At 42.8% G+C, this 21,412-nt stretch overlaps 2 protein-coding genes across 2 annotated transcripts in view; both read right to left on the bottom strand.

The window, feature by feature from the left end:
- Window positions 1-10,509: 10,509 nt before the first annotated feature.
- Window positions 10,510-13,047, bottom strand: LOC122785097 (mediator of RNA polymerase II transcription subunit 15-like). The gene has a single exon (XM_044050722.1). It carries the CDS (start codon window positions 11,806-11,808, stop codon window positions 10,789-10,791), a length of 1,020 nt encoding a protein of 339 aa, XP_043906657.1. The 5' UTR covers window positions 11,809-13,047; the 3' UTR covers window positions 10,510-10,788.
- Window positions 13,048-13,116: 69 nt separating this feature from the next.
- Window positions 13,117-21,412, bottom strand: part of wu:fb95e10 (microtubule-associated protein futsch) — a 29,106-nt gene continuing 20,810 nt past the window's right edge. The window contains exons 4-6 of the mRNA XM_044051029.1: window positions 17,781-18,001; window positions 16,984-17,609; window positions 13,117-16,748 (exon numbers count right to left, since the gene is read on the bottom strand). Of these exons, the coding sequence (XP_043906964.1) occupies window positions 14,241-16,748; window positions 16,984-17,609; window positions 17,781-18,001 (3,355 nt within the window). The 3' untranslated portion in view covers window positions 13,117-14,240. The remainder of the gene's footprint in view (window positions 16,749-16,983; window positions 17,610-17,780; window positions 18,002-21,412) is intronic.

Genomic DNA, 21,412 nt, shown 5'->3' with positions numbered 1-21,412 from the left:
GCAATAAAGCTCTTCTGATTCTGATTCTGATTCTGATTCTGATTCTGATTCTGATTAATCTGTTGATTATTTTCTCGGCCAATCAAGTCGTTGTTTGTCAGAAAATGTCAGAAAATGATGAAAGAGTGATTTTCAAACATGGAAACGATGATGTTCTTAAATGTCTTGTTTTAAACATAATCCAGAATAATTCAGTTTCTTTCATTTATTTGTTATACGGAGCACAGAAACTAGAAAATATTCATATTTAAAGGCAACATCGAATGCTTGTATAATTGTTATACAAGCATTGTTATTGCTATTTTACTGCTCTTTGCGTTATACTTTATTATAATCTAATATTTCTAATGTGACATAAATAATCATTTTTGATTGGAAAGCTGCTTAAAATACTTTCATTTAAAAGGGCACAATTTAAAACACAGTAAACCACTACTTTGCCAGTGAAAGTGACCTAGATTATCTGGTTACTGCTGGTCCACGTTACTTTCCAAGAAACACGTCAGGCACATTTCCTTCTTCGGGGAAACTGCTAAATGTCAAGGAGGCCGTCAGTTTTCACTCAAAACAAATGATTCAGCTGTGTCACTGTGTCGCACAGAGGATGTGTGAGTGAGCTGATTGCTGGGAAAGACTTTTTTTTTTTATGATATCCTCATATGCCCACAACAGTTGTGACTTGATTGACACTATAGATCAACACAGGTCGTAGATGGAAACAAAAGGGAAGTGCGTTGTTGTCAAATATCAATCGTGTAAGAATTATTGACAATTACTCACAACTAAATGTGAGACTGCAAAGTGCAACAACACACAAGCGTGCAGCGCTGTGACATCACAACACAAAAGAGAAACGTAATTGTGTGAACTCATTTGACAATGTAACCGTCATCTTTTTTATTACTTAAAAGTTACACACTACAGCTTTAAAGTTAGTCTATGCATTAAATGTATGTGGATTAAGCCGTTCTACTTCCCTTCGACGCTACACGATTTGGTATGGTTTTCTATTACTAGAATACCTCCTCAATGTGGGCGGAGTCATCATAGCATGGCTGCATGAAACTGCTGTGACGTTGTTTTTTTACACAACACACACACACACACACAATCTAGTGACTTGCAAAGCAGTTGTTTTCAGTGTAACTGAACCATTAGACTGAGTGAATTCAAAAGATTTGTTCACAGAATCGTTCAGCACTTCCTGCACAGACTCCATCTAACACAACTGATACGGCGGAAGGGGTTGTGATGCAGTGCTGTCACTAAATACATCAGATTTTAGATGTTTCCGTGCCAAATGTTGGAGATTAACGCATGTTTTCAGGATTTTTAAGTCTTTTAAACTGATCTACAGTTCGACATTGTTTGGTTAGATTCCCGTGTCGGAAGCCGCGCTCATGACTCTTCCAGTGATGACACACTCTGACCAATCAGTGGCCGGCAGTCGGCTCAGCTCGCTTGGAACGTCGCCAGAGCAGGTACCATGTACTATCACTAATTGAGTTGAGCCGTGCTGGAAGTGGGAAGTGGAAAAGCGCCAAGATGTGAAAACATCTTGTAAGGCTGATGTAGAAACACAGCAATGCAAGATGCCATGGCCTAATGTACGTAAGAACGGCTCATTCTAAGGCTTTGAAAGTCAAATAATTATTATTATTTTAAAGGCTAGTATATTCAATTTCTGCCAGTGAACCCTCCTAAATGTTACACACTGGACCTGACTACAACCACAGAGTGATGTACAGGCTGAGCCAGAACTCTGCTTCTCTTTAATTTTTAATTTTCGCTCCGCCGTGACCAAGGCTGGACTGACACCAGCGTAACTGGAACCCAAATCCTCTACATGAGACCAGAGCATCTCACACCACAAGCCTCCTCATGACTCACCGCGCTGCAACACTGTCACAAACCAGATATCATTTCATGTCTCTGATGAAATCTGATGCAATATAGACAGTGGACTCGACTCACGATGAAACACTAATGTTTACCTACTTTTACACATGAAGCGAGGCCTCGTGAATAATGCAAGTCCAGCGTCCTGTCCTGAAAAGACCACTGGCTTTGTTTTGTCCATCAGCTGTTATGTATTGATCAGTGATGTGAGGTCAAAGCGGGGGCACGGGCGTTTAAGGGACGCAGCAGCAGCAGTCTGTTATCCATTTACTTCAAAACACACTCTCTGTCTATAATGAGGCTTATTGCTCTCTTTCTATTAAGTCACGGTTGTGCAAGGGCGCATGTAACACAGTTATGTATGAAGCTGGTTTAGTAGTCGACCAACAGCAAATTGAACCGTGATTAGGGTCATTGTGGTGAAGGAATTTCCACGATGGTGATTTCATGTGGCTTAAAAGTGCAGCATGCGGAGTTAAGTATAGTGAGTAAAGTGACTAAACATCGGGGACACACAGCTGGACATGGACCCCGTTCACGCCTCGTTTTAACATCCGTCGCGAGTGATCTGATCACGTCCAGATCAACCAGGTCAAACACGTCCTCTGATCTGATCTCGAAAACACACTCTGGACAAGAATTTTAGCCCGATTTGCAGTTATTACTCTGCTGAAATGTGAAGTTTCTGACTCGTTAAATCCAAGGAAAAGGCAAAACCGACTATAAAAATTGGCATCCAAACGTTTAATACACCGAGCCGTCAGTTACAAAAATAAACAAGACCCCGTCACGTTCACGAGTCTATTAGGAGAAAAACTATCACAATTCATTTAAAAAAATGTGAGTGATAAGACACTATCGTTATGGTTACGGTCATTTTAAACCATTTTAACCATAATAAACGCGTACAAAATAAGACAAATTGTCAATATGACATATAATATAATAACCCTAACTCTATTATGACATTATAATATGACCAAATGACACAAAATAAAAGTGAATTATATCTTAAGTTTAATTACTAAATTATTCAAATAACCATATTTCATGTTACAGCAGTGTGAGTCTAAACTCTCTTTCTCCAACACATCTGCACAGTCAGACTCATCACAAACAATGAAGCTGTCATGTACAGACATGTCGTCAGCGCGTATACAACAAGGACAGAGAGGATGCTAGACCTGATCTCATGTGGTCACAGGAGACGCATGCAGGACACATTATAACGCCAGGTCTGAATGGATGCTATTGTCAACACTGTATGTCATTTACATGTGGAGACAGTGAGTCAGCGTGATTGTTGGGAACAGCGGGCGAGATCTACGACGGATTAAACAAATCCAGCGCTATGAATTGTTTGGGCTCTTTGGTAAATGACGCTCTCTCCTAGAAGCTTCCTTGTGTGCAATTAACTGGAAAAAATAAACAAACTGTTGAGTCACAAATGTGAGAATGTGTTCCCATCTCTACACGCCGTCTGCTCCACGTGAGTGTGGCAACACGAACAAGATGTTTTAACAGGTCGCTGTTAGAAATGTCATCAATGAGTGAGCTGAAGGCCCTCGTCTCACTCATCATCCAGTATTGTTGTCATTTTTTTAACCAGTGCTAATAGTAATTAGAAGGTTAGACAAGCTCAATATCCATCATTATTTAAACGTCAAACACAAGCAGAGCATTTCCACCACACACGACAACACAAGTCAGCAGCTCACAGTTGGACACAGCAGCTGCTTTAAAGCTGCACTAGGCAGGATCACTAAAACAAACACTTGACTGTTGAGTTTCATGTGCAGGACATTAATGTTTCGGGATTACGTGTCTGTTGTCCTGAGCTCCTCTCATGAGATGATCAGACAGACAGACGCACTACGTTCATACACAACCCAAGACCAGAGGAAATCCATGCAAGTCTGGAACTCTCACGCATAAATTTAACATTTTCTAGCCCCAAAAAACCTAAAAGTTTCCAGGACTGTGTTTTTAATCTGGAAAGGCATCTTCAAATACCAATTAATCTATTATTAATCCATTACTAAATTAAACGGCAACTATTAAAACAAGAGTTCTGATAGTTTCTGCTTCTTAAAAGTGAATATTTTCTCCGTATGACAAAGAAGTCATTAAAATGTCATCATTTTGGTTTGTGGACAAAAAAAGACATTCGAGAACGTCTTCATTTCTGGGTTTGACAAACACTGATCCGACATTTTATGGACCAAATGACGACTGAATTAATCGGGAAAATACTCGACAGGTTAATCGATGGAGTCTTAGAGATGGAACCTCCGGTCATGCGGGAAATACTGAAGGTCACAGTCTCGATTGTAATTCTAATTCTAACAAAATCTGCGTTTTTCGACAACAAAACCACAGCGTGTGTCAGAGCACAGGACGTCTCCACATGGATCAAAAGGACGGAGACGTAACTATAAAAATAACGGTCAACATAGACAACTCTTCTGTCTTTTGGAGCAAAACTTAACAAGCGCTATAGACATGTTTGTAGCATCAGACATGTGACCTTATTCAGTGGTGGGAAAACCCTGGATTTAAACATTTAATTAACACACTGGAACCACGTCACGAAATGTTAAGCAGGTGTTTTCTTCCATGTATGATAATGTTATTGGAGGTCAGAGGTCAGATTTAGTGATTGCTGGACATTCACAGCTACATGACACTCTATGACTTCTCTTCTTTTTACACTTAGTTTCCAATTGACTGGTTATTGTTACATTCATATTGTTAACACATAATTTAAATTTGACAATAAGGCCAAGGCAAACGAATGATGACATTATATCAGTCATGACACCAACAGCGAGCTATCGTGAAATAAAACCAATCATCCAGGACTAAACTAGACAAGTCTAAAAAGAGCAGAGAAAGAAGAGAGAGAATCAAATGGAGGATTCGGAGAATCGTGACGTTCTTAGTGATCTGAACAAAACCAGCGTTTTGGGAGTTGTGTATGAAAACATTTCTTTCAACACAAAAAGAAAAAGATCGTACATAAAAAGTTGTGCCTGCGTGTGGACAACACCTTGTGTTGCAGTCTTTCCACCAAAGGCACCTGACAGCAGAGTAGTAGTAGTACAGCAGCCAGTGGGCGTGGCCACTCTCTCTAAACTGCACTGTGATTGGTCAACATCGTGTTACAGAAGAGATCTTCCCTCTCACATCACTTGATTTACACTGTGCTTAAAAAGGTAATTATTGGTATTATTGACCAACAACGCTAAAAATAAATAAATAAATAAATAAATAAATAAATAAAATACCTGCTGTACAATGAAAAAGTTGTGAAACTCACCTGCAGCTCGTTATTTGCCATCATGTGCCTCGCGCACAGCCAATTAGACCGCGACTCCAGGTGTCTTCAATTAGTGTTCGTCCACCTTCATGGTGGATGAGATCACAGGCGAAGTCCTCCAGTGGTTACACGAAAACATGGATATGTCCTGCTCACTTCAATGCAATTAAAAATAAATAATAATAATAATAATAAAAATATTTAAAAAACAGTGAAGAGTCCCAGTTCAACGTTAATCTAGCGAGCTGCACGAACAACAGGAGGAGGAACTGTTGAGTGGAGCAGGTGAGCAGGAGGAGACCATCATCACCTCCTCCTGGAAACAGCACGTCAACTCTTGGACTGTGGCGCGCATCACGCAGCGCGTGCTGTGTCCTGTGTTAGTGTTGGTGTGAGGGCGATCAAAGCTGCTGCGGCTTCTTCTTCTCATCCTCACCCTGGAGAAACACGCACAAAAAAAAACACGAAATAAAAAAAAAATGAACCCTCCAGGATTCACGCACGCACTCTGCCCTGTCTTTCAGCCGGGAACTGAGGCCATGTTGCCCGCAGGAGCGACTCCTGCTCGGCTCTGCACACACTGCCGGTGTTTGATGCCGCTGCTGCCGGGGAGGAGGGAACAAGTGATCGGTCAAGTTGAGATTAGAGTATAAGACTACTTCCGGGTCTACCCTTCAAAATAAAAGTTGCATTTCAGTTAACCTCACCCCTTTTTGAATGACTAATAATTTTACTGCAACACAACAACTGTCCCTTTAGAAAATGGATCAAAATGCTGTTCATTTGATTTCTTTTTTGTTTTACTTTGATTATAACATACTGATGAATACGCACAATATAGTGTGTAGTGTGTAACTCATTTGTTAAAAATCTGTTGAAAAGAATTAAAACATGCATAATACTGCATACTGGTAATCCACTAATAATAGGTCTAATAAACGTTGATTTACCGAATATTATTGGATGACCTACTACTTATGAATGCATAAGACAGCTACTCATTGAAATGTAAACTATGTTCATATGTGAAAAAACAGTGTAACCCTGTATGCCAAATAATAATTATTGAAAAGCTTAGTAAAGTTAGCCAGAGTAACTTTACTAGTCAATGTACAGCTTACAGTCATAGGCCTAATAAAGAATCCCTGAGATCACAACATTTATCCCAGTTCAATTAAAACACATGTAAAGGAAGGACTTGTGCTTTTATTTTGAAAACAGTACAGTTTTCCTGTGCTGTTGTCGCGGCCTTTATTTGCAGTTATAAATGGCACAGATCTTTGCAGCACCTGAGACCTGTTGATTACATTTGAATGTTTACAGCTGATGTGTGTGTGTGTGTTTTTGGACAAACACACTGCCCATTCATATACATTAAGAATGTAATGTACAGGCGGGGGCATACGTTTCTCTCTTTTTAATGAATGTGCAGACAGTGAAGAACAAGATGGAACCCACACTGAGATAACATGAGCCGTGGATCCCCTTTGTGTATAAAATTGATGGAGTGCCCCTTTAACTTTGACTGTAACGACATATGATTTCGTGAAAACATGTGTCGGACTCTGCAGTGCCAGATGTCTGCAGTCAGCAAATCACCACAGAGAGTAAAGCCGGACCACGAGCACATAATGTGTTTGATAAATGCAGCAACAACATTGAACACTCTATCCCTGTTTATTTTATCTGCATTCCCTTTTATCCAGAAAAGGCCTTAGACTGACGTCAGACAGTGGTGTTCACAGACATTTAAGGGTCTCAAATAAAAATATTTATTTCTCCCACTTGTGCCATGACCATGTCTGCACTCACTTCTTCGACCATCAATCACAAGCATGCTCAAAGAATTAGTACCACTGTTATTCTTGTGCATGTGTAACCATAAGGCTACTACTGATGTCATGCATTATCACATGTCATCAATATTGTCATAGTTGTGTGTAATAATATCTGCTCACTCTGTACACACAACATCCGTCACACGTCTGTTTCCCCTGTGGCTCTTCCTGAGGTTTCCTCCATTTTCTCCTTGTTGGGTTTGTTCCTTACCCAAACCAAGGGTCTAAGGACAGAGGATGCTGCTACTTCAGCTATACAAACAAAACGGAATTGAAATTGAAGAAGTGTGTATGAAAAGTTACTGCTTTCTTGTGGAAGTTGAGAGTTTTTGTTGTTGTTTTTGCCTATTTTTACTCAGTGTTATACTGTATAGAAATGAGGAGAGAGGGAGACATTAAGTGACATGCAGATACAGTACTGACAGTACGTGCACCATAACCATTTTGCCATCAGGTTTTTATTTATCCTTGCCCTCAGCCTTAGGAGTGAAACAAAATCAGTGTCATTATGACTCGGTTGGTTTCTCTGCTGTTGTGCATGTGACTCATTAGGTAGAAACCAATGCTTTAAAATCTATTATCTATCATGTGACTGTCTTTGCACGATTACAACTCCTAATTTATACATAAGAAGTTTTGCTGCTACTTCTTACATTTACACTGTGAACTCCTAGTCTCTTATCATTTAATTTAGTCTCAGTAAATGTCTTCTTTTACTTTGCAATTTTTATTTATTGTTTACTTTAGTGTCAATATATGTCTGTCTTTATGTGTTGTGCCTGCACACTTTGCTGTTTTTACTTGTGGCTTGTCCTCACCGTACGATAGTGTACGTGAGAAGCATAAATTTGTATGTCTGGTACATGTGAAGAATTGACAATGAAGATCTACCATCTCAAAATGTGAGAGCCATCATGGTAGACTCTTGTCTTTGCAGCAAGACGACCTGCGTTTGCAACCTAGTCTGAACAAGGGCCTTTCTGCATGGAGTTTGCATGTTCTCCCCATGTGTGTGTGTGGGTATTCTCCGGGTTCTCCGGTTTCCTCCTACAGTCCAAAAACGTGCAGATTTGGGGATTAGGTAATTTGGACACTCTAAGTTGAAAATCTGTACATTCATTGTCTCCTTTTTCTTAATAACAGGTGCAGCAGAAAAATCCACAAATGTATGCAGTTGCCTTCTACCGCCACTTGGTGTCCCCCTAATTCTCATCATTTGTTTCAGGAGGGCAGCTCTCTTTGTTACCCGACTGTCATACACTTCACTAACACTGTTTTGTTAATGCTCCTCAAGTATTTGCCACAAAACAGACTATGAAGCTTAATGATGGAAACATGGACCTAAAGGATTTCAGTTGATTTTTATTGTGCACACATTTCTTAACAAAAATGTTTAGGCACTGTACTGACTATATTAAAACAACATGGGGCTCACTTATACATATAAACGCATGCATTACTGCTATTATTTGTTCTTGCCTACGTCTAAGGTATACATATATATATATGTATATATATATATCTTGATAAAATAGTGAAAATTTTATGATAGTATAGCAGCATAAAGCAGCAGTGGATGTGACGGCACATGCATAGTACATGCATGCATGTGGCTGCAAGTATAAATGTAGAAAACTATATTCGATACGTGCTGCTTTCAAATATAAATACTGATTTCATGTAACTCTTTAGATTTAAATATTATATAGATTTTGTTTTATAAAACATGCATTTTATTAGTAGAAGAGTCATGTGAAAATAAATGGCCTCATATTTTAGCTGTGGATATAAAATACACAGAGTATTAAATCAGTGTTTCAGTCATGCAGCCAACAGGTGGCAGTGTTTTTTTTTTATATATTACTTTTGTTTCACTCATCACAGCCACACCTTGTCCAGCATGTGCAGACAAAGACAAACACAGGTGCTTTTTTTTTCTTTTGTTGTCAACACACAAGACATTTGACTTAGTTGATATAAAATATCATGATATGTTCTGATATTACTTATTAGGAGAATCAAGTATATTATATATAAAGTACTAAATATAAGTATTGCACAAATCACAAAACACATGTATATGAACAATGTGCAAAAACGGTCATATAATATTCAGTGATATATTATAGTGCTACACCCCCCCACCCCCACACTACTCCACCATCACCCCCTGACTGACTCTCCAGAGCAGCACATTGTCTCTCAGCCCAGTCATCCTCCTTTCTCTCCCACCAACGATGACATCATCGGTAACCTCAGAGACTCCCTGAATAGTGGGCGACCCAGGAAATGAGGTTACAACTTTGGAATGTGAGTGGGACGACAACAACACCCCCCTATCACCACCAGTGCCCTCACCCCCCACCACCCCTAACCGTCCATCCCTCTCTCCCCTCCCTTTACAGCAGAACAAGGAGGGCCTTCTTCTCCCTCCTGCACGGCCTCGCCTCCCCCTCTCCCTCCATGACTGACGACTCTATTAAGTCTATCAAAACCTGGGTTGTCCAGTGAAGTCAGAGTAGCTGTAGTTTACTGACCGGAGACTGGGTGATGGAGGTGGGGGTTATTTGGCAGCATCGATGCCCCCAAAAACATCTAACATTTACAAATCCATGAAGATCACTCACTTACTCACTTACCTGAACACACAAATAAACACAAGTGCAATTTGTCATAGCGTAATCTCTCATTTGAGAGGACGACCAGTATTTGGTCTCGGCGTTTGGTTTGTATGAAAGAGACTCGACAGTGGAACACATGAGGAAGACACTGGACTAGTACCGTTAACATGCCTCATGCTCTGATATGAGGCTGCAGTGATCAGTGACACACTTTATCCACAGTGAAGTATTTGTTTTTGTTCTAATATTGTTTGTCTGACAGCAGATGGTCATGTGATAAGACCTGTGATTGGATTGAAAATTAAAAATCCCTTCAGATATGACTGCATTGTGTGATTGTGTTCTGTCACTCATTTTAAGAGTGGATAGGATGTTCATGAATAATGAATAATGTTTAGTTTTTTTGGAAATATGCTTACTAGGTTTCTGGTGGAGACTTGAGGTGAGAAAACCAACCCCACTCACGCAAACAACACAACCTTTAACTTACTGTTTTTTAATCCCCACCCTAAATCAAAGTACATACTCAAATAAATACAAATAATCCCACATTAAACTCCATAAAGTGAACTCTGTTTTACTGTGTAAGAAAGAGCAAGTAGCAAAAGCCCGGGTAATACTGATCATATCAACGGCGGCTCTGTTCAGTTCATGTTAATTGGGACAGTGCGACAGGGGGCCATCATGCAGCTAGAGACTGAGACAGCTAAATGGAACTCAGCCATCATTCATTTCATGATTTACACCTGTAATCTGTCTACTGTGAGCTGTCAAAATCTTAGACATCTCCTTGATATGATCCTGTGCAAAGGATACATTTATGTAAATTAACTTATTTATTTATTTAATACTAAATTTCCACTCTAATTAGTGAACTCTGCAGTTGTTGTTCGATAGCCTTCTCCCTGTTTCTAATATTTGTGTTAAGCTAAGCTAACTAGCTGCAAGCAATAGCTTCATATTCATCATACACAAGTGAGAGTGTGGCCAATTTCAAATTTCTGAATTAATTCTCCACCAGAAAGTGAATAAGCGTATTTGTAAAAAAAAATAAAAAACATGTAAAGCTGCATTTCTGGATTGAATTACTCGGTGATGAACCTCGGCTGCTTCAGTGCTGTGTCTCCACCTCCACCACAGTCCAGTCTCCGGGTGGAGAGCTGCCCCTACTGTCCGGGGAGTAGCTGCTGACGGAGGTGACTGTAGCGACAGGAGGGCAAAACTGTGGCAGCATGTTGGGCCACATGCTGCTCTCCAAGGGGCTGAGGGTGCCCCCTGACCCCACAGGGAGGAGGAGGAGAGGTGGGCAGCCCCCATCTCCAGACAGCATCAAGGTCTGGTTGATGAGCTGCTGCACCATGTCCACCTTCCTGTTCCATTCCAGATCCTGTGGAGGGACAGGATGCAGCTGCGTATTGACACCGTCAGAGGATGGCACCCTCGTTCCTACCACCTGTTTGTTCCCGTTCTGCTCTTCTCTGGCCTCGTCCTCCTCATCGCTGGTCTCCATGGCTTCGTAGATGGTGCAGAGCCCGGTGGATGGGGAGAGCATGACACCAGTTGGGCTCCTCCTCAGCTGCTGCTGCTGCTGCTGGATGTGTTTCTGCTGCATACGGTACTGCTGCTCCAGCTCCAGCTGCCACTGAAGAACCTGCCTGCGTTGCTGGTGCTCCTGCTGCTGGAGCTGCAGCTGGAGGAGCTCCTCGCGCTGCATCTCCAGGTGCTTCTGCTGCTCCTGCCTCAACCGCTCCTCCTCCAGCCACTGCTTCTTCTGCCTCTCCTGTTCCTGACGGTGCTGCATCTCTCTCAGCTTCTGCTGGTGCTGTTCCAGCCTCCTCAACTGCTCTCCACCAGCACAACCATCGGTGCCAGTCTCTATTAAAGGAGGAGGAGGTGGTGGTGCGATCTTGGCAAAATGTGCCGCAAGAGTCGGATCAATGGGCCTCCTGTTCCCTGGAACCAATGCCAAGTAGTGGCCATTGGCTATGGGAATGGTGGTACTGTGGTTCTGGTTCTGGTTGTCTTCCTGTGACTGTATTTGCAGCTTCTGGTCTCGGTCCACTGCCTCTCTCTTCTCGTCTCCTGTGAGACAGTCAAGATCACTTGGTGCATCCATTGGCGATGCATGCATCAAACAGTACAGGAAGAACAACAAGGGCCAGGAAAAAACGGGGGTTCAGGAGAGTTCTGACATGAGGGCAGAGGTGTGACTCAAAAAGAAAGGGGTTCTTAAAATAAGGGGACATCAATGACACAGGAATAGTGTATACTGCGACAACAAACCAGGAAACAGGAACACATCATAAGGTGGTAACTGTATGTTTTCTCTCTATTGCGTTTGCTTTACTTCAGTTCATAAGAATAGGTTGCAAACTCTTTTGCTTTGTCCTCCCAGGATGGTTTAGTTGTCATGCAAGACAAGGATCACACATACACAGTTCACCAACAAGTACTGGAACAGACAAATGAAGACAGGGAATAAAACTCACAAACACTTTTTTTTTTCTTTCCTTACAAAATGAACGATAAATGAAAATGTGATAATGCACTTTAGTGTTTGTTTCATTTTGCCTTTTACCAGGAACCAGGATTTAAATAACCTCAAATACAGTACAACGTTTTTAAAAACAATCTACGCATTTCCAGGTCCAGGTACAGAGGCATGTGTAATTTAGACTCATGGGTGTATGGGGGTCATGTTCTGATGAACAGAAGCAGGCACGAAGGCATGAAACGGGAGTCTAGTGTTTCGTCTCGAGTAAAGACTCATTCATTCATGTGGCCTGTGCAGAAAGGACATGTTTGTGAGCTTAATGTGATGATGATGTGAGCAGCTTTTACCCTTTTCTGAATGTTTAGAGCACTTTTGCAGAGCAATCTTTCCGCCTGACTGCTGGTTATGGTACACTGTGACGTTTTGAGCACTTGAGGTGCTACTAAAATATATTTAAAGAATATTGTATGCATGGGTCCCTAATGTGCAAGGAAAGGCAAATAAGACTGCCCGCTTGCAAACACGGGTGTAGATATAACATTTTTTTGCCTTTGCAAATGTTTTACAAGGGAAAAAAAATACATCAACAAGTGCCTGCGTGTAAGAGAACTCGAAAGGGCATCTTTAAATTAGTCCTACAATGTGATTTTGTTCAGCTCGTGCTGAATCTGAAATGTTTCGATGGCACAGGCATGCTGGAAAACAAGGCACTGGGACACTTTTGGTTTACCTCTTTGGTTTTGACCAAAATCCCACTTGAGATACAACACTGTACAATGTTGCATCGCTTCCCGTTTACCAGTTATTCCCATGGTGAATATTTTGAGGTACCATGGAAAATATATTGTGCGCACACACACACAAATACACAAACATGATTCAAACACAGGGACAGTAAGTTCAAACATGCTGGATCCACAGGGAAAATAAGAAACGGGAACAAAATGCCTTGCCACGATGTTTTAATGGAATTTTGAAAGATAACCTAGAGTGAACCATTTACTTATGAACATGACTAGTGTAGAACTGTTTCAAATTCAAGGTAGTACAGTCTCTTTGTTAGTTAAACATGCAATATACTGTTGAAATAGTAAACCAAACGCCCACTATGAAAAAGTTTCAGCGAGTGTAAAGCTGTGATAGCGATGTAGGACAATGCAGGGTCTCATCACATATAATAGACTAGTTGTTAGTCTCTCCTGGAACACTCTTAATCAGCGAACTGAGGCTCAAAGCTTAGCCACTTAAAATTAAAAGCCTGAAACACATACTGTACGTGACTGCACGTTATTTACCTTAACAACCTATGCAAAAGAGCGCACAACCTCTTGGTGCACACATTTAAAAACTTCACCGACTCCTATCTAACACTCCCATACCTACCACAACAAACCTGTCTGGGCCAAACAGCCGCGGGTTAATATCTAGCCTTTATTTTGAAAAGCTTAAAGTCAAGAACACAACCTTTAAAAAGAAGCATGTGACTATCGCTATGGTGCTGTGGAACATGAAGCATGTGTACACAAGGTAGGGAGGACCAGGTTTCAACAGAACAAAACAAACAAAACAACAAATAAGCAAATACAAAAAAAAGAAATCATTGACATTTTGTCCGGTAAAAACAGCAGGATAAATACACAATGTCCATTTCCTTCCATCTGGTTTTTTTTTGTTTTTTTTTGTCCTTTTTCGATTTAAAAGCTCAGTCACATTGGACCAATCAGTCAATACCCCATCAGGGGCTACAGAATATGCAGTGTTACTGAAAAAGAACATTCTACTAGAAAATGGTATTAGCTATTGTACATAAAGGAATTTAAGCCGTACACTCAGAACCATGACCATAACAGTATGAAAGAGGGAGGCTTCATTTAAAAATTGCTACAGTCATTTTTTTTTCCTCATCTCCTTTGTTCATTTTCATGTTTTGAAAATCTTGTCCTACAATCTTACTCTCCTCTTTTTTTTTTTTTTTTCTTCTATGCCATCTAACTCAATTGGAGAGAAAACAACAGGTAACGGGGGAGGGTTGCGGGGAAAAGGTGCATTCCAGGGGTAAAAGTTGGGGCTTATACGTTACCTGCCAGAAAACTATCAGTTTTATCACAAATAGTTGAGTAGTACGGTGGCTGGCTGTCGTCGGCGTCTTCAGATTCCTGGGCCCCGAAGTGGTGACTTGACTCCGATGGATCGACTTCCCCAAGGTGGTCCACTGCAACCTTTCCCCCCAGCATGTAGTGGTGCTCATCGAACATCGGTTGGTTTCCTCCTGGAAGGCCCAACGGCATCAGGTCCACAGGTCGCCCCAGCAGGTCCTCTGCCTGGGCAGCGGCAGCTGCTGACGGCAGGGTGAGCTCCTTGATGAGGGAGGGGTCTTTGGCCTCCTCAGGAAGCTGTTCCATGTTCTCTAGGGAAAAGATACCTGGGCTCTTTCCGCAACTTTCTGCCATTGAGTGGGCATTGGAATTGGACGTGGTGCAGTCGAAGCCGTATGATGCCACAGAGTTAGCTGACTGAGGGGTGGCCCCGCCTCCGTCCTCTTCACCATCACCAGCAGGTGTTCCTGCCGCCTCCTCATCCTCGTCAAGAGAGGGAAGATTACAGGTGGGAGTGGGGCTTTCAAATCCAGCACTCTCGTCCATTCTCATTGGAGCATCTGGGTCGTTTATTTGCATCTCACCCTCTGTGTCACTGGCTTCATCTCCTGAGGTGGAGGGGGAAGACGGGGCTGATGCTGGAGCAGTTGGGGGTCCTGTTCCCAGAACCTCATCAGCAGGTAGTGTCTCAGCCTCCTCCTCTTCTCCATCGCCTTTCTCCAAATGAATTCCCAGGTCTTGGTCCATGTCAGGCTGGACTGAAGCAGGCACTGGGGTCTGCTGCTTGTCTGAACGGGACTCCACACCAGAGCTGCTGTCATAGTCACAGGGTTCCTCTGGTGTGCTTGTCTCACTGCTGCTGTGCGCAGCCAGACCTGGGCCACCGGAATGAGACATGCCTACAGCTGAGGCAGCAAGTAGGTCGTCCTTCATATCCTCGTGGACTGACTGATGGTGCTGAGGCTCCGACTGAGAAGCAAAAGAGGGGGCACTGCTGTCCAAACATGTCTGAGCGGGAGACTGAGTTGGTGTTTCAGATTCAGCTGCGCCATGGTCTGACACAGGGCTGGGAGATGACATAGCCAGGAGTGAGGATGGTTGACCCCAGGTATCAGAGAAGGGGTTGGTCTCGCTCCAGGAACAGGCTGGGGGCACAGAAGGCTGAGGGACGGAGCGATTGAGGTTGTCTAAATGCTCCTCCTCATTGAAGTCGTCTTCGTCTACATTCTCACAGCTCTCGGTCACACCTTCGCTGTGCATTTCTACATCGTCATCATCTTCCTCATCACGCTCCTGCTGCTGAAACACCTTGTGGTGCTCCTCTATTCTTTCTGAACTCAGGTCCATCTCATCAACCCGCTCATCCTCTTCATCCTCTTCATCCTCCTCCTCGTTGGCCAGGGTTTCTACGTTAGGAGAGCCCATGAGATTTCCATCTCCCTCAGAGCCACGGAGACTTGAGTCGACCAGGGCATCTGAGCTCTGCGTGCCCTCTAATATCGCCGTGTGCAGGGTGCTACTCAGGTCAGAGACTCCCTGCTGCCGACTGCTGGTACAGCTGCTCACATCCTCAGAGTCCATCCCTGACAAGAGATCGTCACCGTGCCAACCCGCTGAACTGCCAAATGCTGGGGAGCAGACTTGGAACTCTTCAGAGGGCTGGGACATGCTCATCTCAGTGATCATGGAGGAAGGCTGATGGCCTAGTCTCCTCTGTTCCTCATCTTCATCCTCTTCCTCCTCCTCCTCATCGTCATCATTGATCTCCTCATCAGCCTTTTCTACTGCCACCTCCTTTTCATTAGGTGAGATGAGGTCCCTGAATGTGTCATCATCCATGGGCAAAGTGCCCAAAGAGTGGGGTTGTGCCATCATATGAAAGGCCTCTACAGATGGAGCTGTGGGAGGAGACATTAACAGGTCCTTCTCTTCTTCCTCCTCCTCCTCCTCCTCTTCCTCTTCATCTTCTTCTTCTTCCTCCTCCCTTGTATCATATGCAAAGTATCCTTTATCTTCCTTTCCCTCTTCAATCTGGAAGCTCATCATATTGACTGCGCTCTGAGAAGCAGTATCAGACGAGGCCAGGTGCTGGTTCTCATCCATAGGATCAGACTGAATGTACACGTCCTGCAGAGAGGAAGCATTCTGTGGCGCTCTGACAGGAGAAACAGGGCCTGGAGGGGAACAAGGAGGAGACATGACAGTAGTTCCCAAGGAAGTAACTGAGTCATTGGCAGACTCCTCAAAGTGGAACTGATCCAACTGGGCTGACAGCTGATCGCTATAGGGTAGTTCATGGACTGATTCAGCACCAAATTCTGCCTCTCGCATTTGGTATGGGCTTGGTTCTCGTACAGGCTCTGGTGTTGGCTCCCACATGGGTTCTGGTGTTTGCTCTCGTACAGGTTCTGGTGTTAGCTCTAGTACAGGTTCTGGTGTTAGCTTTCGTACGGGTTCTGGAGTTGGTTCTCGGGGTTCTGGCTCGGGTTCTGACGGTTCTGGAGTTGGTTCTCGTGTTCCGTGTTGGCTCACGGGTTCTGGCGTTGGTTCACGCATGGGTTCTGGTGTTGCTTCTCGTATGGGTTCAGGTGTTGGTACTCGTATGGGTTCAGGCGTTGATTCACGCATTGGTTCAGGTGTTAGTACTTGTATGGGTTCAGGCGTCGATTCACGCATTGGTTCAGGTGTTGTATGTATTCAGATGACTGGTTCAGGCCGATTCGATTGGTTCAGATTCACGCATTGGTTCAGGGGTTGGTTCACGCATTGGTTCAGGGGTTGGTTCACGTATTGGTTCTGGAGTTAGTTCATGTATTGGTTCTGGAGTTGGTTCACGTGTTGGTTCTACCACTTGTGCAGGAGCTGGTTCTGCTGTCGGCTCTGCAGTTTTTTCTTGTACTGCTTCAGGAGTTGTAGCAGGTTGTTCCACAGCTGGTTCCTCTGGCCCAGCAAGGGCGGCTGCTGCAGAAGCAATAGCTGCTGTAGCTGCTACAGCAGCAACAGTTTCCTTTACAGGTTCACCAATAGTTGCTGCTTTGGGTCCACGTTTCACGGGCATTGGGGTGCTGCTGCCCACAGTTTTCTTGGGACTGGAGGGCTTGGCTTTGGAGCCAGGTGCCTTGGAAGCATCCTTAGAGGGTGTGGGTTTACTCTCTTGTGTTTTTGGGCGGTTTGGTGTCTTTGTTTCCGCAACCTTGGTAGTAGTAAGCTTTTTGGTAGCAACATCTGGCCGTGTAGCTGATTTGGGGGTCTCCGATTTTACTGGCTTTGTCGTGGATGCAGGGCGGGTAAGGGGAGAATTTGTAGGCTTTTTGGCTGCTGGGGTTGCAGGTTTGGTAACATCTAGATGAAAACAAAGCACAAAGAAGGGTCAAACAGTGCCACTATGAAACTTGAACACAGCATTTTTAAATACACAAAACTGTCAATATATAAAGTCTTACTTTCTACTGTTACTGTTTAATGTTTAAGAACACTTTAGCATTCATGCTCATGAAATCATCTTTTTAATACCTTTTTTCAAAGGGGTTGAGCTTTTAGATGATTGCAGTGTTGGTGGTTTGCCACCAGAGGGGGTAGAGGAGGTTGGTTTGGAGGCCGGAGTCTTAGTGGTGGAGGGGGTTTTAGGAGTGGCAGGTTTGGCTGTAGCTGAGGAGCTCTTGGTGGTGGTTGAAGAGGGTTGCCGGGTTGTCCCAGTGGCTGGACGAGATGATGCTGGAGTGCCAGTTGTTGACCTGATGATAAAAGACAGTGGAAATGATTATTATTTACAGCATAGAGGTCTATGCACGTGGTCTTCCTAGATATTTAGTCTTTCAAATTCCTAACTGATTGACCAAAACAGGAGAATGATTTTCATATTTACTAAACCCAACAGATAAAGATTAATTGAAAGTGACTCATAAATTTAAGTTGTTAAGCCTCTCACATCTAGGTTTTTCTAGGGTTTATAGGTTTTTCACCTTGTGAGGGGAGAACGGACCATTCTTAATGTGTACACTGGCAGGCAAAGCTCTGAATAACCTTTCAGAGCCCAATTAAATGAGACATTACCCTCTCAAAGTCAGAAGGGCAAATGCAAACACCACATTATAGCAGAGGGTATAATGTTCAATACTATCCCCTATACATGGGGAATATTATTGTATCTTGCTGCTCTCTATTATACTATACCTTACAGCATTTTCTAGTACTGCGGTGAGTCTATCTGCATCTGAAACAGTAGTGACAACAGGCCCAGACCCGGCTCACACCTCTACATCCCCATGACAAAGTCTCCTGAGGGCTTATGAAGACATTTTGGAACATGAGTCACAACGGACACCAGAAATGCACCTAAACCCCCAGTCAACCCTGTCCCTGATCTCTTGTCTGCACACCATCCCCACTTGAGAATGACACTGGTATCAGCTTGCTTGCTCTGGCGGCCTGCCTGGCCCAGAACCTGACTTCACTGCCCCATTTGAGCAAAGTAACCTACATCTAGTAGTCCTGACAAGGCTGTGTTGTGTAATCTACTGGGCCAACGCTACACTAACTGCCTGTTTCTAAATAAAGGATCGAGTTAGCACTAGCAGAAAGAGAGCAGGGGATTGGAGGGAGGTATATAGAGAGAGAGAGGCTATAATCTTTAATAATGAAAGAAGAACAAAAATAACTTCAATGTGTAAGGCCAGTGGGGTAGGGTGTGCCATCAACAACCTGGCAAATGTAATGGAATACTGTTTGGTAACATGAAATGAGATTAAAGCCGGCGAAGAACGAGTGGCAACACAATAGGGGCGTGGCCATGTCAGGAGGTCAGACCAGCCTTAAGAGTTAATCCACATAATTTATAATTGGCTTGAAGGCAGTGAAAGGTGTGTTACTGATATGGAGATTGTAGGATCATGTCTGAATAGTTTTACTGAATAATAAAACCCTTCAGGTTATGCAAAACCACTGACTCATCCAAAGACGCACTGACTTTTACGTGGAGGAGCTTGTTTTTACTGGAAAATGAGAAATTGCTGATGTGAACATCTAAACGGGCTCATGCACTAATAAAACTTTATTATAAAGACAGTACAAGAAGACAGACAAAAATGATTATCATTAGCTGGCAGGGATAAACTGGAGGCTCGCACCAAAGCCATTTATTCTCAACAGCATGGTCTCCAACAACACTTCATCTTCTGAGCTGAGAGAGTTGTTCAGATTTGATTTGATGCATAATGATATAAATACAAATTTATATATAAACCTATCATTTTCAAGTTATGTGCCACCCCACCTAAATTAGAGAGGCAAAGATATGTGAAGAATTACAGGGAGAGGATGATGAGAAGAATTAAGAGATACAGTGAGTGGCAATAAGATGGTGAGGAGATATGGTATTTAGAGGGAGAATTCCAAATATTCTGTCTGATAAAAGGAATATCGGTAATTCAGGAAGGCAGGAGTGCTTTAGGGAGCAATGTAATGGAACACACATGAGGGAGAACGATAGGAAAAGGGAAGTGGATAATACTCATCCGATTACATATTATCTTTTAACAGTGTCTCACTCTGTACAGTTGAATCATTACTGCAGTATTTAAGAGAGCAGGCCACAGTAAAATGAGATCGTATTGATATTAGATGAGTGGTTTGACAACATTTGATGTATATAAAAAAAACAACGCAGTGATGCAAATATGCCTGAATTGTTTTAAGCCTCGATTCATTCTGTAATTAATCTCATTGTAAGCGCTGATGACAAAGCACACTGTAGTGGGTGTTTGAGTCTTTAAATGAAGCCACTTTGTGTTGAACTTGATGAGCAGCTTGTATCAAAGCGGGGATAAAAGTGTTCACCACAGGCCTCGCTGAGAGAAAAGCTAAATTACAACACTATAAATTAGGGTTAAAGCAAATGGTGAACACAATGCCCTGAAATGCAGTGGTGCTGAAACATCACATCACTCTGACAGCTACTTGCTACAGGCGCCCCTGACGTACACAGCTATCTACTCACCCATCAATCTAGTTCGCTTTTTTTGGAGCTGCTGCACATTTCCTCAAACCTCGCAGCTGAGGAAGGATTAGTACGTGTGACAACATGGTTGCCTCCTGGTGCTGCTTTGTTAAAAGATACAAGAGGCTATGATTCAAATCACAAGATGGACTATAACAGGGGGGTTAATGAGTAAGCAGGGGCTAAGCAAGCATACAGACAGACATGCTGCCTGCAGCAAAGATGACACGCTTTGGTAGGAGAACCTCCCCCTTCTTAAGATGATGCCATCTTAATTACATTTAAGGCAGGATTTCAATCTGGGTTAAAGATACCGTTCTGTTTATTTTACCGTAGAATGATCAGAAGTCACTTCTCAAAATACAAATTCATATAATAAAAGTTGTCAGATATTTTTCTTCTATTGGCTACATCATTGGAGACTGTACAAAATACTGAAGACACAATTGTTACTAATTTATTGCATTCTCATTAATCAAAGAGGAGATGCAGACTCACTCAAATATTTAGAGGAGTTGAGAGGATTTATTTTTATCCAAAAGAGGTAAAAACTCAAAAACGGGAGGATTTATTCATAATAAATATATAATAACATTTGCATTAATTTTAATGTTTAGAAAATACAGCAGTACTCATTTTGACAATGTTTTTACTTGTTACCCGTTTCTATCATGTCTGTCACATGGGTGTCACAGGGGTGACATATGTAGTGAACACGCCCATAAACACACCCTTACAATCAACAAAACCTTTGTCACAAACTCTGAAATACACACCCGCCTCCTTCTGTCCTTCCCTTCCTCCTAAATCCATTTGGTAATTGGCTCTTTGGCTTCACCCTTATAAAACCCTGGCAGCAGAAAACTGCATCACAGAGTCATTGACCACACCCAGGACAGAACAGAAGATTTACAGGCTGCGCAACATGTCGCCGTCCTCATGCTGGGCAACTGATCAGTATCTGGGGCGAGAACCCAGGCAACACACACACACACACTAACACAAACACACACACACACACACAGACACTAACATCAGTGCTGGACCATTACATGAGCAGTAATTTGTTAGATCATGAAGAGGGTTGCATTCAACCCACTGCAGTAAAAATTTATCATCCCCGAGGGACCATCAATGAAGAAAACAGCAT

The sequence above is a fragment of the Solea senegalensis genome, linkage group LG19, assembly GCF_019176455.1.
Source record: "Solea senegalensis isolate Sse05_10M linkage group LG19, IFAPA_SoseM_1, whole genome shotgun sequence".
NCBI classification, from domain to species: domain Eukaryota; kingdom Metazoa; phylum Chordata; class Actinopteri; order Pleuronectiformes; family Soleidae; genus Solea; species Solea senegalensis.
The sequence above is the reverse complement of the archived record's forward strand: the minus strand, read 5'-3'. Positions and strand labels throughout refer to the sequence as shown.